This window comes from Phacochoerus africanus, chromosome 8, assembly GCF_016906955.1.
Source record: "Phacochoerus africanus isolate WHEZ1 chromosome 8, ROS_Pafr_v1, whole genome shotgun sequence".
Lineage (NCBI taxonomy): Eukaryota > Metazoa > Chordata > Mammalia > Artiodactyla > Suidae > Phacochoerus > Phacochoerus africanus.
This window is the reverse complement of record NC_062551.1, coordinates 108,568,612-108,585,493: the sequence shown is the minus strand read 5'-3', so window position 1 is coordinate 108,585,493 and position 16,882 is coordinate 108,568,612. Positions and strand designations below refer to the sequence as shown.

General features: G+C 41.3%; 1 protein-coding gene across 5 annotated transcripts in view; it reads left to right on the top strand.

The window, feature by feature from the left end:
- The window catches only part of OSBPL1A (oxysterol binding protein like 1A), a 221,513-nt gene that overhangs the window by 155,012 nt on the left and 49,619 nt on the right, over positions 1–16,882 (top strand). For all 5 annotated transcript variants that reach the window (XM_047793943.1, XM_047793944.1, XM_047793942.1 and 2 more), the window contains one exon: positions 1,646–1,799. In XM_047793943.1, the coding sequence (XP_047649899.1) occupies positions 1,646–1,799 (154 nt within the window). The remainder of the gene's footprint in view (positions 1–1,645; positions 1,800–16,882) is intronic.

The window sequence follows — 16,882 nt, the reverse complement described above, 5'->3', positions numbered from 1 at the left end:
AATAAATACACTTAAAGTTTACTATTAATATAACTTTTTTTGCTATAAGGTATGTGACAGGAAAGAGCTATGTTTTCAATTCTGATAGTTATATTTACAGAAAATAAACATAACTTTCCTAGTATTGAGTCTTTTCTGCAAGTAATGTGCACCATTCAGAGGGTTGAGAGTTCAAGGTGTGTTGTTCAACGTGCAGTTGTACTTGCCCAGCAGTTGTTACTCATCAGCCTGATGTGATTAAAAATAAAGATCCATGATTTTGGCTGAATTATAGAATGCACTGGGGGGAAAGAAAGTACTCAAAAATTATATTTCCTGAACATTTTAGCTATACCAAGCAGATGGTTGACAATTTGGAGTTCCTTGGTAGTGCAGTGGGTTAAGGATCTGGCATCGTTATTGCTGTGGCACAGGTTTGATCCCTGGCCTGGGAACTTCTGTATGCCAAAGGCACAACCAAAAAGGAAAAAAGAAAGTAAAGAAATTTTTATTTAAGGAAGTTTGCTCGAATGTGTGTAAGAGTGCTTCCCCAGAGCAGAGGACGGTTGAGTGTAAGGTCATCTGCTTAGGAAAAATTAGAAGTTACCTTGAATTTACATTTCAGTAAAAACTTAGGCATCATTTAATGTTTTCTGGAGATTGAGTGGCTGCTGCTTTGAACTGACACACATAGAATGTTCAACAAGGATGCAGAAAACCCAGCTCACAAACCGTGAGACCATCAGCACACTTGTTAACCCCGTGGTCCTTCCTCATGGTCACCAGAGCACCCTGGAGATGCTGCAAAGGGATGAAGGATGTGAGTGTGCATGAAAACTATAATGTACTGTAAGAAAGTTGTCCTCTTACCCCTATTCAGGCAGATGGCTCCACGCCAAAGAATACCTTGTCGGTTGGGAGTGTGGCATTTCCCTCCTAAAAATGCGTGCCTGATGATTAGATTTTTATATGGCCACTTTAGGCTTTAGCTCTTCTTGAGAATTTAAATAATGTAATACCAGAAAAAGTTTAAGTATTTTAAAACTACCTTTGTTTTTTTATCTATAGTATCGTATGTACTTTTTGCTTCCCCATGTATAGCCACCCTAGCCTTTTCTTTATACATGAATTTTAAAAATTGAATTTTTTTCCCTTGTTTGTTTGTTTGTTTGTTGGCTATGCCTGAGGCATATAGAAGTTCCTGGGCCAGAGATTGAACCTGCACCACAGCAGCGACCCAAGCTGCTACAGTGAAAATGCTGGATCCTTAACCCACTGTGCCATAAGAGAATTCCCTTGAATGCTTTTTTAAAGTTATACTTAAGGTGCTTGGAGAGGGAAGATAAAACTAGAAGTGTTTTGGGGTGGGGGGAGCCACGGAATATAATTTCTTAAAGAATTAGGTAATCTTTGGAAACCTCTTTTAATGTATAAAATCTGTTTAATTGTAAGTTTATATAATCCTGTATCTGCTTCCCAAATCCACTTCCGCCTTGCTGGGTGCAGGTTCTCTGAAATCCCTGAAGTCGTAGTTAACAGATGGATTGTTGAAGAACAAAGTAGGCTGCTTAAGTTTCCAAGCGTGATGCACTCAGGAAGATATCCTTTGTTACGGAAGCCTCGCACCAAAGTCCGGTTCACTGACTCTGCACCTGCTCTGCCACAGGTTCCGAGTCCGAACGGTCCCTGAGTAGATTGGAAGTGACTGCACAGTCCTTTGAAGAGGAAGGAGAGTATCTGAACGGTAGAAACCACAGAATGTCCGAAGGAAAAGATTGTGGTGGTGGAGATGCTCTCTCCAATGGCATCAAGAAACACAGGTAGGATGGCCATTCACCATGAATGAGGCTGCCTTGTTCTTATCAAGTGCATTTGAGTTGCTAAAGAAGAGTATGCCTTCTCTTCGTTTCTGTTTTTTTTTTTTTCCCCTCTCTGTTGAATACTCTGTTGCTTTGTCACCTGCAGGAAAGGAGTTTGCCTAAATGCCTTGTCCATTTAAGGGAAGAACATCTTTAAGTGTAGGAACTAAGCACAACACTTGAGTTTAGCAACCACGGTTTTTTGGGGAGCCTAAATTCTTCAGCTTGCAGTTTAGAAAGGCTCTTCAGAACCACTTATTGAAATTGATGCTGGATTCCTTTTTTTCATCATACATCTTTTATGCCTCTGCCTCCCAATGCTATTTTAGTTCCTGATCATTTGATCTCCTTGTTGGTTTTATTAAGAATGGATGGTAATGTTGCCTACTTATGGATGTAATTTAGTTACATTTGAACAAAGACTTTTATTAAGACCCAGGATTTGTTGAATGCATCCATTTTATATGAATAACATTAGTATTTTTTTTATTCCCTTGATGATCTAGTCCTAGAGGTTGTCCCAGACTGATGAGATGTAATAGACACTGGCGTTCTCTAGTTTCACTCAAGTTTATAGATACAGTGCCATGAACACATGCTGGTGTTCAAAGAATACAGTATTTTATCAAATTACCAGTGAAGAATATATCCTGCTGTCACTATAAAAAGCACTTTTGGGATAAGTAGTAATTAACCATTAATTTCTACAAGATAGTTTTTTTTTTTTTTTTTTTTTTTTTTTTTGCGCAGATTTGTATAGTTCTAACCCCATTCCTGTACCATGATCCTGGCCACAGTTGGTCTCAAATATTCTGGAAAAAAATGTACATATCACTTCTGATGTATATGTACTTGCCCCTTATTAACAAAAAAAGGTTTCAGTTTGTACTTATTTTGAAAGATCAGTGGTTTTTAGGTGGTAACTAGCTAAAACCAGAGTTTCCTTTTGTATCATCAGAGGGTATCCCCTTAACATGCTTGATTCTCTTTTGATGGCGTTGACCACTGCAGACTGTGTGGCCATCAGTTCCTTTCCTGACTCTCCTGCTGTTCCTGTCTGTTCCTTTGCCGTCTGGGACTAAGTTCTGTGCAGGCCATGAAGTCCCAGTGGGAAACCTGGCAGGTCTCCCAGTCTCTAAAGAGAAGACAGGCTTTAACTGTTTAACACACATATCATGACCATCCAGTGGGAAGAACACACGTGAAACCTCAGGAATGTTCAAAGAAGTGTACAGATAGTCAATAGATTTCTTACCGTATAAGAAGGAGTACTGTGCTTACTAGATACTGCCAGAACCCGTGGCTGGGGAGATTGCTTGGCTTTTCAAGGCCCGGTAGCCCTTTTGCATATGTGCTGTAATACATCATAGCAGGTGTTATTTTGCCTCTGAGAGGAGTTTATTAAACTATATTTGTATAATCTGTGTTCTCTCTTAATTTGTCAAACTCAGAATGGCACAGATGTGAATTATTCAAAATTTGAAATTGGGACAGGTCACTAAGAAAAACCACAAAGAAACGCAACTAGATAGTGACCTAACCAGAAAAGTTAAACTGATAAACAAGATGCAGGTTAATAAACCCATAAATATAATAAAATATTCTTCAGTTATCCAAAAGAAAAGAGTCTATGGATAGACAGCAAAGTCCTCCTGTGTAACACAGGGAACTACATCCAATCTCTTGGGATATATATATATGTATAACCGAGTCACTTTACTGTACAGAAATTGGCACAACGTTGTGAGTCAACTATCTTTTTTTTTTTTTTTGGCTTTTTGGCTTTTTGCCTTTTCTAGGTCTGCTCCTGCAGCATATGGAGGTTCCCAGGCTAGGGGTCTAATTGGAGCTGTACAGCCACAGCAACACCAGATCCAAGCTGCTTCTGCGACCTACACCACAACTGACAGCAACACTGGATCCTTAACCCACTGAGCGAGGCCAGGGATCAAACCCGCAACCTCATGGTTCCTAGTTGGAGTCGTTAACCACTGAGCCATGACAGGAACTCAAACTATTTTTAAAATTTATATTTAAAAAAAGAGGCTAATTTAGGAAATTGTCAACATTCAAATATGTGGGAAAACATAACAGTTTCTTATTTTAAAAAAAATTTAAAAATAGTTTTCTAAAAGTCTTTTTTTCCCCATAAAGTTCTTCTCTAATAAAATAAACAGAGCATGTGTAAGATACAATTTAAAAGGTTCATTTTAAAGTATGAAAGTAGACGGAATATTCATTATTAACAAATCCCTCTTGCCTGCACCCTAAATTGCATTGTAAGTAATCTGTGATTATAATGGGCAATTATAATTTGAATTATCAGTAATTTTGGTAATGTTTTAGAAAAGGAGATGTATGTTGCTATCAGGGATTTTAGCTTGAAGTGACCATGAAATTTACTTAAAGTCTTCTGTTGTATCTTTAAAACATGTGTTTTTTAAATGTGAAATTTATATTTGACCTTGTTTTATGTTTCTCTTTTCTTTCATATTGAAAAATAATTTACTCACCATTTAACTTTCTTGTAAAAACTTTATATTTCTCCCTCATCCCACATCACCACCTACTCCTGGGATATACACATTTAAATTTAGGGAGATGGGAAGAATATGGATTTAAAATTTAAAGAAGAGAAATGTATGTTTTAAAATGAGAAAAAGAGAGAAGCCTTATAAGTTAATAGTTCCTTTGGAAACTGTTAAATCATGGCTCGACTGATTTGCTGATAAGATAGAGCTAAGGTTTTCAGCCATTTTTGTTTTTTAGCCATTTAGCCATTCCTGCAACAGAAGTTTAGTGCGGAGACTATTAAAATCTCACCCTCCCTCAGAGATTGACAAGGCCTTTCCTCTCCTCCCCAGGCTCCCGCCGCAGATGGAATCTCCATTTCTACTCCATGTCCTTACCCAGCAGAAGTATTTAAGCTTTACTTCCTGTAGTATGTGCTATGGAAGTAACAGATTTCCCCCAAAATACAACATAATAAACCATTCCAGACTCTGTTTCTGCTCCTGTTTAATGTGTCAGCACGCAGAGCCCCTAGGAGAGGACTTGCCACGTCAGAAGCATCAGTACAGATGCCCTGTTTTAACCTTGTTTACTCCCTTTCTTCTTTGCTCAGCAGAACCTCTGCCTCCTGTTTCCTTTTCCACCCCATTGGTATAGCGTGACATCCTGGGGTGCAGTTTGAAAAATCTCTGACCCAGAGAATCATAAGCTAGAAGGTCTGTCATAATCAATTTAGTATAAAACAAGATATGCCAAAATAATCGAATTCATTTATATGACAATTAAAATATAGATATTATGAATCTTTAATCTATCGTATGTGATAATTACCAACAAAATAGTTCTTCTGATAACGAACTAGGTAACTTCAGTCATCTCTTAAATAAAAGTTTGGGCTAAATGAACTGAGTTCTCAGTCTGAAAGTCTTGTAATTGCTAACTGAAATCTTGGAAAAATGGTTTTTCTACCATATTGAAGTTTAGAAAATTTCTACAGTGCTCTTACTATGAATAGGCCTGGGGGAAAAGTACTTTGATTTCATTCACTCTGAATTACTGATAACGCTGGGTACTCTGCTGGCCAGTGATCTTTACTCTGGTGCTTTTGTATGTGTCTTTGGGTTTTTATGTTAGTTGTAGAGAAAATATCAACAGAAAGGATTTGGGTTTTATTTAATACCTAGAATCAAAAGTACTGCCGAGATAGAGGACATACACAATGCGTGCTCTATTTTGATGGCGCTTTTCTCCCCCCCCCCCACCAAAAAAAAACAAAACATTGAGTTGTTTTGTGGAAGATTTGCCTCACCGTGCTGGCCAGGTTCACGTTTACAGGGCTTCTTGTGTTGGATAAGGACATGGTTCTCTTTGTTCCATAGGATCCGTTCTCTGTTCTTGGACCTGATTTATTATATTTATTCTGCACTCCCATCTTTCAACTTTTTAGCAGTTTGACCCAGGTTCTTGTAATTGGTGATGATATTGATAGTTATCAAATCTGGATATGTAATGTGAAAGATACTAGTGTAGAACAGATTAGTCAGAATCTGAGATGTTGGATTCATGCTGTGAGTCTATAAATGGTATTCCCAGTATTACTAGATTAAAAGAGAAAAGCCTATGATCATCCTAATAGATAAAGAAACATTCAAGGAAATTAAACATTCATTATTAATAAATGTCTCAGCAAATCACAAATAGATAAGAACCTCTTTAATCTGGTTAAAAGCTACAACAAATACTTGATAATGAGATATTAAAAATAGTTCTCATAGTATATCAAGAATAAGACAAGGGTGCCTGCCATCACCTTTTCTGTTCATTATTGTCTGGGGTCCATAACCAGAGACATAACACACCGCTAGAGTATAGAAATAAAACCGTAGATGTCTACAGACAAATTATCACAGTTAGTAAGAAAGTTTGGCAAGGTGTGTTTTTATACAAAGTTAGCTAACTATATTTCTGTAGAGACAGAAACTGCAGTTAAAACTGGGGGGGAGGGTAGATTTTAGAGTAGCTATTAAAAAGTCACGTAAGAATAAATCTAAGCCAAAAAATGTGTAATAATAAAACTTATTGAAAGATATAAAACTTTGTGTTCCCCTTGTGGCTCAGCAGTAACGAATCCAGCTAGTACCCATGGGGATGTGGGTTCAATCCCTGGCCTGGCTCAGTGGGTCTGGGATCTGGCATTGCCGTGAGGTGTGCTGTAGGTCACAGACGTGGCTCAGGTCCCACATTGCTGTGACTGTGGTGTAGGCCATTGGCTGCATCTCCAATTGGATCCCTAGCCTGGGAATTTCCGTGTGCGGCAGGTGCGGCGCTAAAAAGCAGGAAGAAGAAAAAAAAAGATACAAAACGCATCAAAAAGAAAAGTCATTGTCATAAATAATGATTTGCTAAGTTGATATGTAGACTCAATGTCCTTTTAATTAAAACTGCAGCATCCTTTTCCTTGGAAGTTGAAAACTGGATTCTGAAATATGTATTTAAGCACAGAGGGCTTTGAGGAGCCACGATACTGCTCAAGAACCTAGGTGGGGGAAGGGAAGTCATTTGCCCTACCAGATGTCAAGACTGATTACAAATCTTCAGTGCAGAATTGCCCTGCAGGCAAGACTGACCTGAAGAATGGCAGTAAAAGGTCCCAATACCCACACGTACAAGGAAACCTGGTGTGTGTAACAGAGCTCACACGGCAGATCAGTGAGGGAAAGAATGAACTGTTGGGTGAATGGTCCTGGGATAATCACTTAATACAGGAAAAAATAAAAAGGAAATGGACCCTGATTTCATATACCCAGATATAAATTCTAGATGAATCAAACACAAATGTGAAAGGGCAAAACTTAATAAAATTTTACAAGAGAATATAAAAATGTCCTTTCGGTTGTAAAACAGAGAAGAATTTCCTACAACAGAAATGTGCTAGGGACTAAGTTTTATCTGATTCAAATTAACATACTTGTTCTCGGTGTGTTTGCTTGAATAGAAAGCCTTCCATTCTTTCATAAATGTGGCTGAGAATCTCAGAAGTTTGGTTGGCTGCAGTGGTAGATGAGGACTCCGGATGATTGCTCAGTTTACCCTTATCTTATCCTTCACGACTGCTTTAGAATTGAATTATTGGGCAACCAAATAACAGCCATTTTCTGTGTGTGAAGAACATGCTGACAAGTTGAAGTCAAAAAGGTGGAGAGGAGTTGCCGTCGTGGCGCAGTGGTTAACGAATCCGACTAGGAACCATGAGGTTGCGGGTTTGGTCCCTGCCCTTGCTCAGTGGGTTGGGAATCCGGCGTTGCCGTGAGCTGTGGTGTAGGTTGCAGACGCGGCTCAGATCCCGCGTTGCTGTGGCTCTGGCGTAGGCCGGTGGCTACAGCTCTGATTCAACCCCTAGCCTGGGAACCTCCATATGCCGCGGGAGCGGCCCAAGAAATAGCAACAACAACAACAACAACAATAACAACAACAAAAGACAAAAAAAAAAGGTGGAGAATATAAACTAAGATGGTATCTTCTGAGAAGTAAGATTATATTGAGGAAATGTTGTTAGTGACAAATAAAAATCATTCACCTCTGAATATATTTAATCACTAGTTCAAATCCACCTCAGCTTTGAACTCTCCCTACAGATCCAAGACACATCATCTGGTTTCAGACTTGGTTAGGTCAGGACATAGAGTTACAAGGCATCCCACTCAGAGGTCCTCTGGTGCCCTGGGCAGGATCGCACCCTTGTCTGTCAGTAAACATTTGTAGTAACTTCTTACTGTCATGTAGTAACCAGGGGCCCAGATACATCTAAGGACCCAGGAGTAAGAGCCCTGCTCAGAGTTATTAGCCAGATGCGTGGTAGGGTGTGCAGGCCCGAGGGAGCAGTGGTTCCAGAGACTCTGTGTTCTGTGCTCTCACCTTACTGTCTGACTCAGAGTACTCATTTGCTTGGAGAGTAGAAGGCTGTAATTAAAAAAAAAAAAAAAAAAAAAAAAAAGCGTATCACTAGAAGCTCACCCAACTCTCCTGTGGACCTCGCTCTAACAAGCTGGACATGAGCCTGTCTCAGTAGCCTGAGCGAGAAGAGCTCTAGGGAAGATGCTGGATCCTCTAAGAGGCAGAGTGCAGCCAGGGTACCGCTGGGCTGCAGGGCTGGCCATCCTGGAACTTCAGGCATCTGTCAGCAGTGGTCATGGAGACTGGATGCCTGGGTAGACCGAACTTGGAAGGCTAAAGCTGAGGGAATAAAAGACTGCAGGCCTCTCTGATTGCGTGCAACACCTGTCTCTCTCATAAAAACATGTTTGGAGATTCCTTGACCAGTAAGTGCCACCTGGCTGGTGGGGGCCAGACAGCCAGCAAAAGGAGTTCAGAAGATAACCTAGAAGGATGAGCAAAAGCCTTATCTAGGCCTGACAAGCTGGTGGCTGCAGGGTCACCTGGGGTATGTTAGGAAGGGAAAGAAGACCCAGCATGAGTCTAGATTCATGAGAACTACCTTCACAAAACCAAGTGGACTTGCTGAACTGACTGCCTAGAATTACGCTAGGAAAACTGTGGCATCTTTCAGTGGAATTCACCTCATCCCTCCCAAGTTTAAAAGGCAGATGGAAGAGGAGTTGCTCTGTTGGAAGCAAGGGCTGAGGCTTAGAGACCCATAGGCCTATCTCCTGATCTTGCCTCTGGCCTCTTTGGGGCCTGGGGCTCTTTAAAACACGGTTGGGAAAACACAAAGTCTTTCCAGCTTAGTGTTCTGTAAGCAGATGATGGTGAGATGCACTTTCTCACCTGACTCTGAGGACTCATTCTAATCTATCCTGCATCAGTGGTTTCAGGGGCAAATGAGAGCAGTTTTCTAGGGCAGCTATAATCTGTGAAGATATGCTTGAATGAACAAAATAGCAAAGAGCTAATGAATTTGTTATTTGCCTAGGTTATAAAGAAAAAAAATATATTTTCAGGCATGTAATTCCATTTTTTAAACTTTCATGGACATTTTTAAACATATATACAAATGGAATAATATAATGAACCCTTCACATCCCATCATTTATCCTTACCATTTATTGTGTGTACAGCTTTGTTTTATTTACAGACTTCCCCATCTCCCATCCCCTTATGATGTAAACAATTATTTTCTTAAATTACAGTATATTAAATCCAAAGTTCCTGTTGTGGCTCAGTGGGTTAAGGACCTGATGTTGTCTCTGTGAGGATGCAGGTTTGATCCCTGCCTTTATGGAGTGGGTTAAGGATCTCGCGTTGCCGCAAGCTGTGGTTTAGGTTGAAACTGCAGCTCTGATTTGACCCCAGCCCAGGAATTTCAATATGCCACAGGTATGGCTGTTAGAAAAAAAAAAGAAATGTATATGTGTGTGTGTGTGTGTGTGTGTATAATGTATCAAATTCAATTTACATGGTTTCATCTTTAATTCATTGCATATATTTCTAAACCATTGGGGCTATTATTTTCTAAAACCATAGTCCCATAATCATACCTAAAAAATAGTGTCTTAATATTTAGTCAGTATTCACATTTCCTGAATTGTCTTATAAATGTCAGTTAATTGGATCTAAAATGTCATTTAATAAAAAACCCAGAAGGTCTGTGTACTGCATTTGGTTTATATGTCTCTTAGGTCTGTTTGAAGCTCTAGTTTTCTTCTCGTCCTCCTCTTTTCCTTGCCATTTATATGTCAGAAGTTGAAACCTGGTCATTTGTCCTATAGAGTAATCCACAGTCTGGATCTTGCTGGTTGCATTCCTGTGTTGTTATTTAACATAATCTTTTACTCCTGAATTTCCTGTAAGCTGATGGTTATGTACAGAGCCTCAACTAGATTGAGGTTTGAATGGTTTGGCGTGGAGTACTTCATGGGTACGTGTACTGTAGCTGTACCTCCAGTTACATCCATTGGGGGCTATCCCATGTCTACTACATTCCTGACTTTAAGCAAGTTATACTCACTTTGAAACTTAGCAACTTCTTTTGCAAAATAGGTGTAATAATAGGACCTACCTTGCTGTCTTGTTGTGATAATTGAGATAATCTGTGCAAAGGAGTCCTAGTGATTTTGACTAGTTAAATCTTAGATGCTGTTAGAAGGAGAAAACTGATAAACCTTAAGCAAAAGTGAGTAAATGGAATCATTTTCTTTCTTTTCTTTTCTTTTCTTTTTTTATTTTTTTATTTTTAGGGCACACCCTTGGCATATGGAAGTTCCCAGTCGAGGGGTCTGATCAGAGCTATAGCCACCGGCCTATGCCACAGCCACAGCAGTGCCAGATCCTAGCTGTATTTTGATCTACACCACAGCTCACAGCAATGCCAGGGATTGAACCTGCATCCTCATGGATACTAGTCAGATTTGTTTCCCCTGCGCCACAACAGGAACTCATGGAATTGTTTTCTTCTTTCTTTTACCTTATAAGAAAAAGTCTTTGGATGGATTTCAGAAATCCAGACTTTGGCCTTGAAATGGAAATTTTGGAAGCAGGTAGCTGAAATGAAAGTGTTGATCTTGGAATAACATTATTTTCTTTTGGAAAATGTGAAATAAGGAAAATGGTCCCCCCATTTAATGTCTCCTATGGTTGATTTCCGTTATAGTTTATAAGGATATTTCACAGTAATGGTTAAATTGAAACAAGGTTTTTCTTTTTATTGAGATCACAAAGGTGTGGCTGGCCTTCACAAAGCTGGTTGTAAGCTGGTGTTGTCAGAAGTGTAAACAGGAGTTCCCGTCGTGGCGCAGTGGTTGACGAATCCAACTGGGAACCATGAGGTTGCGGGTTCGGTCCCTGCCCTTGCTCAATGGGTTAACGATCCGGCGTTGCCATGAGCTGTGGTGTAGGTTGCAGACGCGGCTCGGATCCTGCGTTGCCGTGGCTCTGGCGTAGGCCGGTGGCTACAGCTCCGATTGGACCCCTAGCCTGGGAACCTCCATATGCCATGGGTGCAGCCCCAGAAAAGACAAAAAGACAAAAAAAAAAAAGAAGTGTAAGCAAGAGGTGACTAGAGGCTCGAAGCGCTGTTACTCATTCCTGAGTCCCTGGACATTACCTTCCCCGTACAGAGGTCTCATTACTTCTCCCTTCAATCCCTAGGCTTTTTGAATCTCCTAGGTAAATATCCAATTTCTATTTCAAGTTGGCTTTATATGCACTTGTAATCCTCAGAATGGCAGAAGAAAGAAGTTAAATATTTGATGAAATGTATATTCTTGCTTGGTATCTTGATGCTCTGTTTGAAGTTGCGCCCTCCTTCCTGTCTGCACACATGAGCACAAGGTTCTGAGCACCCGGGGAAGATCTTCCCGTGTAGCTTAGTCTTTTCATGGGCTGCCTTATTTTCTCTCGCCTGCCCATTTCTTAATTACAATAATTCATAGACTGGGCTTTTTAACTTCTGATGACATATGGGATTCGGTCTTTACAAATACATTGAAGTGTCTCTTTCCCATTGGAGCTGTGCCAACCTAAATTTTGCTGAAAGGAGAAAACCACCTCAGGGGACAAGAGTTCTTTGGTATTGTTTGCCATGCTTATAACACGGGAGTATTTTCCTGTTGCAGAAAACACCGTATGTAATAATAAGGATTTACAAGGTAAATAAATCAGGGAAGTGATTGTTTTTAAAACATAAAGATCTTTTAACTGTTTGTTTGCCTTGTGCCTTTAAAATCTTTAGAAAATGCTGGACTTCTAGCTGTGGCTTAGCGGGTTAAGGACCTGACATAGTATCTGTGAAAGTGCGGATTCGACCCCTGGCCTCCATCAGTGGGTTAAGGATCTAGTCTTGTTATAAGCTGAGGCATAGGTCACAGATGGGGCTCAGATCTGGTGATGTTGTGGCTTAAGGTGGCAGCTGCAGCTTTGATTTAACCCCTACCCTGGAAATTTCCATATGCTGCAGGTGCAGCCGTTTAAAAAAAAAAAAAAAAGCCTCAGAAAATTTGGTTTACATACAGCTCTTTCCCAGACACATTCATTGCATGTAGATGGTGATAGATCTGAATCGTGGGATATAGCCTGCTGTTGAGTCCTGTTGGTGTAGCACCGTTCAGCTGGGATTTAAATCCTTTGTGTGAACTTCCACTCTACCGTAGTGAGTGTTCCCAATTCCTTGTTATTCTGGAAGTGACTCACATTAATTACACATCCTGGTTCTCAAGCAGGAAGCATTGCCTCTGCATCTGACAAATGCCTCTGTATCTGGAAAACGTAGGTGACTGTAACCAAGAATGCGCAGTTAGGATGTCTGATGGAATGTGGTGCGACTTGTGCTAGAGCAGGGAACAGCCAGCTTTCAGGAAGAGGGAGGGATGGAGCCTAGTGTCACACTGGTGCTAGAGTAAGACAGTGTGCTTTCTGGGCTGTCAGAGAGTCCATTTGGGGGAAGGAACGGTTCTCAGCAAAATAGACTTCCCTCGGTGAACCTAGTAGATAGTTTATAACCACAGGTTCTTCATCATTTTGTTTCTTTTGTGTTTTGGAGTTTGGGGTCTTTGAATACCTTAAGTATAGTGTCAGAAATGCTGGTAGGTGAAGGTGTACCATGATCATAAGACAACCAAGAACCATCCACTTAATGTCCTTTCCTTCTGGCTCTGGTTCCAGCTCTGTGACTTAGTATAGCTCTACGGCTTTGGTCAGCATTTAGCCTGTCCATGCTTCAGCAGCTTCTTCTCTGACTTGAGTAACACCCCACAAAAGCACAGCCCAGTAGCAAGATGGCTAGTGCTAAAGAGATTCTTGTTGCTAAAGAGATTCTGATTGTGCTACAGCAGCTTCAGATCCAGAGCTCTTTACAATATTGGGAGTAATGTTAAAGGCTACAAGATACATTTGGATTATAAATTGGTGTCTGTAAGGTACTTTCATTAATTCTATAGCTTCTATGTTATTCTCAAAATATTTCTGAGTTATAGGTAGGGCAGGTATTATTATAGCTACAGCTTTACAGATTAAGAAATTGAAGCACAGAAAGTTTGACTTGTCCAAGATCACTGAGCAAATAATTGGTAGGACTTGGGTGCAAGCCAGGTATTCTGACTCCAGAGCTTCCTATTCTTTTCTTTTTTCTTTTTTGGCTTTTTTTTTTCTTTCCTTTCTTTTCTTTTTTTTTTTTTTGGTGGGGGGGGGCTTTTCTAAGTCTCACTTGCAGCATGTGGAGGTCCCCAGGCTAGGGGTTGAATCGGAGCTGTAGCGGCCAGCCTACGCCAGAGCCACAGCAACACAGGATCTGAGCCACGTCTGTGATCTACACCACAGCTCATGGCAACGCCAGATCCTTAACCCACTGAGGGAGGCCAGGGCTCAAACCTGCAACCTCATGGTTCCTAATTGGATTCGTTAACCACTGAGCCACGACGGGAACTCCCTATTCTTTTCCTAAAATTTAGAATCTTTATAAATGTTTAGAATAACAGATTTATATTCCTCTATAAATTCTTAGATTTATATTCTGAAATGTAAAACAGTTTGTCTCAGCTTGTAATTAATACAGTTCTATTTGTTTCTTTTATGTAACAACTTACAGAGAATTAATGTCATAGTTGCAAACCATTTATTTAGCACCCATCTGCTCTTGGCTCAGTGCTAGGCACTAGAACAAATTGAAGTGGACATGTGACTTGTTTTCTGGGCCTTTATACACTTCCACTCGCATTAACATGAGCATGCAAAAGAACTCATGAACACACCGAAAATTCTGCCAATTTCAAACGGGATAAAAATTTATCTTCCTATAGTCACGTTTATTCATCAGTTTCCTATCACAGCAGAATCCTCCAAAGGGTGCAGGAGTGATTAAAAGTGTAATGTTTTCATGGAAGTTATTTGTTTCTCCTTAGTGACTGTGCATTCTCTTATACTATTAGTGAAGACCAAGCTTTTTGGCTGTTTTCCTTCAGGGTGTGATTGACATTATCTTATTGGAAAGAACAAGAAAATCTCAGAAGGTGAGGTCCACTACTTCAGTCTGATTGTGTGGTAGGACACTGTGTAATCTTGGTGAGCAGAAGAACCCTTCTTAGGAAAGAGGAAGAATGCTGATATCTGCAGTACAGAAAGGAAAAGGAAGGGAAACTAACGTACATGCCAGATAACCCCCATAGAGGTATTATGTGTCACAGAGCAGGAAGGAACCAGAAATTCGTCTATCCCTAGAAACTCTATGCCTCTGATGGTAAGTAGTCGAAAGAAAGGATCGCAGATCATTTTAGAAGGAAGTTAAATCAGGCTATTGAACTGGCTAAAGCAGATCACAAGCAGATTGTTGTATTCTTTCTGGAAAAAAATGGGTGTGGTTTAAAGGGAAATACGTCTAAAAAGTTTAGAGCCACTGGAGTTCCCGTCGTGGCGTAGTGGTTAACTAATCCGACTAGGAACCATGAGGTTGCAGGTTAGGTCCCCGCCCGGGTTCAGTCCCTGCCCTTGCTCAGTGGGTTAAGGATCCGGCGTTGCCATGAGCTGTGGTGTAGGTTGCAGACGCGGCTCGGATCCTGCGTTGCTGTGCCTCTGGCGTAGGCCGGGAGCTACAGCTCCGATTAGACCCCTAGCCTGGGAACCTCCATATGCCGCAGGAAGCGGCCCAAAGAAATAGCCAAAAAAAAAAAAAAATTTAGAGCCACAGAAAGAGGCAGCGTCCTATCTGCAGAGGGACACTTCTGTGAATCTGTCACCTCTGCTTCTCTTTGCATCTTTCTCTGACGGTTAACTGGCTTTTGCATAGTCCCCAGACTCGTTTCAGGGATCTGAAGTCCCTGACTGCAGTGTTCCAGGGGGCATGCAGTCTGTTAGACACAGTCTTGCTCCAGCGTTGCATGGCTGTCAAGCGCTCAGACCTCCTCCAGGGTCTCACCCGACCTTGGACTGCCTCCTGCCAGACTCCTCATCCAGCTGGAGCACATCCAGGCATCAAGACAGGACATTTCTTAGGGCAGAGTCCAAGAAATTTCTCTTGTAGTCAGGAAGGCTTCTTTCCCCTTTCCTGCCAACAACATTGCTAGCTGTAAAACAGCCTCAGATCCTTTCTGGAGTGGGGAGGTGTCAGCAGAGGAGTTATGCTCCCCACCTCCGGCCTCCCTGCTCTGTAGCCGTCCACACTGCCAGAGGCTTGGGTAAGCCTTCAGTGAGACAGGAAGGAAGAAGATGCTGGCTCTGACCTGCACTGCACACAGCCTGTGTTTCCTCAGTGTCCTCTGTGATTAAGACCACTTCCTTCAGGTGGAGATGACCTTTCCATGACAGTTTACATCTATTCCAGCCCCCCTTGCACGAAGTCTTAGTTATTCTTTGAGATAAGGGTGAGCAAAGAATACACACACCCTGGAGTTCGTGCTGTGACGCAGTGGGTTAAAAATTCAACTGCAGCAGCTCAGGTCACTGCAGAGCCCCGGGTTCAATCCTTGGCTTTTGGGGCAGTGGATTAAAGATACGTCTGTGGCTCGGATTCAGTCCCTGGCCCAGGAACTTCTATATGCCGTGGTTTTGGCCATTAAAAAAAAAAAAAAAAAAGAATATGCATCCTGTCCCTGGGTTAATGTCTGCCATTCTGTGTCCCACCTTCTTCCCAGCTGTGCTGAACACCATGGAGGAGGCTTTATGTTAGGGCTTTTCTGTGTCATCTCTTAAGAAATCTTTGCCTCCCCCAGACTTCTAACCACTGCTCTTGGCTCACTCTCGTATCACTGATGATATGTATTCTTCAGTTTAACTGCATCAGTGCCTTTCGATGAGAATGATATAACATTTTAGTTTCTTAAACGTATAGCCTTTTTTGGTTATTATGGAAAAAATTATATGATTATTATATGTTATTATATGATAAATGTCTTGTGGGACAGTTTCCTCAGCCTAGAGCCCTAGTTAATAGCAAACCAAGTGGCATAAAGTGTATCTCAGCAACGTTGACTGGTTACCTGCTGTGTTTCAGCTGCAGGTTCGACAGAGCTTAGACTCTAATGCTAATAAGAAGTAGGTAAATATGCAGCAACAGCAGTCTTGCATGTTCTCAAGCGAGTGGAGGGTGAATAAGAGTGTTGCATATCTCTGTGATTCTTTGTCATAACCAGGAGGAAAAAGGGATAGAGCGGAGTGGTACATTTCCCAAAATGGAACTCGAGGAGTTCCTTTCGTGGCTCAGTGGTTAATGAATCGGATTGAGAGCCATGAGGTTGCGGGTTCGATCCCTGGCCTTGCTCAGTGGGTTAAGGACCCAGCATTGTTGTGAGCTGTGGTATAGATGGCAAACTTGGCTTGGATCTGGCATTGCTGTGGCTGTGGTGGAGGCCAGCAGCTGCAGCTTTGATTGAACCCCTAGCCTGGGAACTTCCATGTATCCCAGGGTGTGGCCCTAAAAAAAAACCAAAACAAAAAACAAAGAAGTGATTTAGAGGCGAAAAATTGGGTTATCTGTGTTCCTTCCTTATGCCTTCATTGCTATTTATCCATATCTCTCATTTTTTCACTGTCTTCCCTCCCCCCCCCACTCCGCCGCACCATGGACCATTTTAACTTGAGACGTTAGGTAA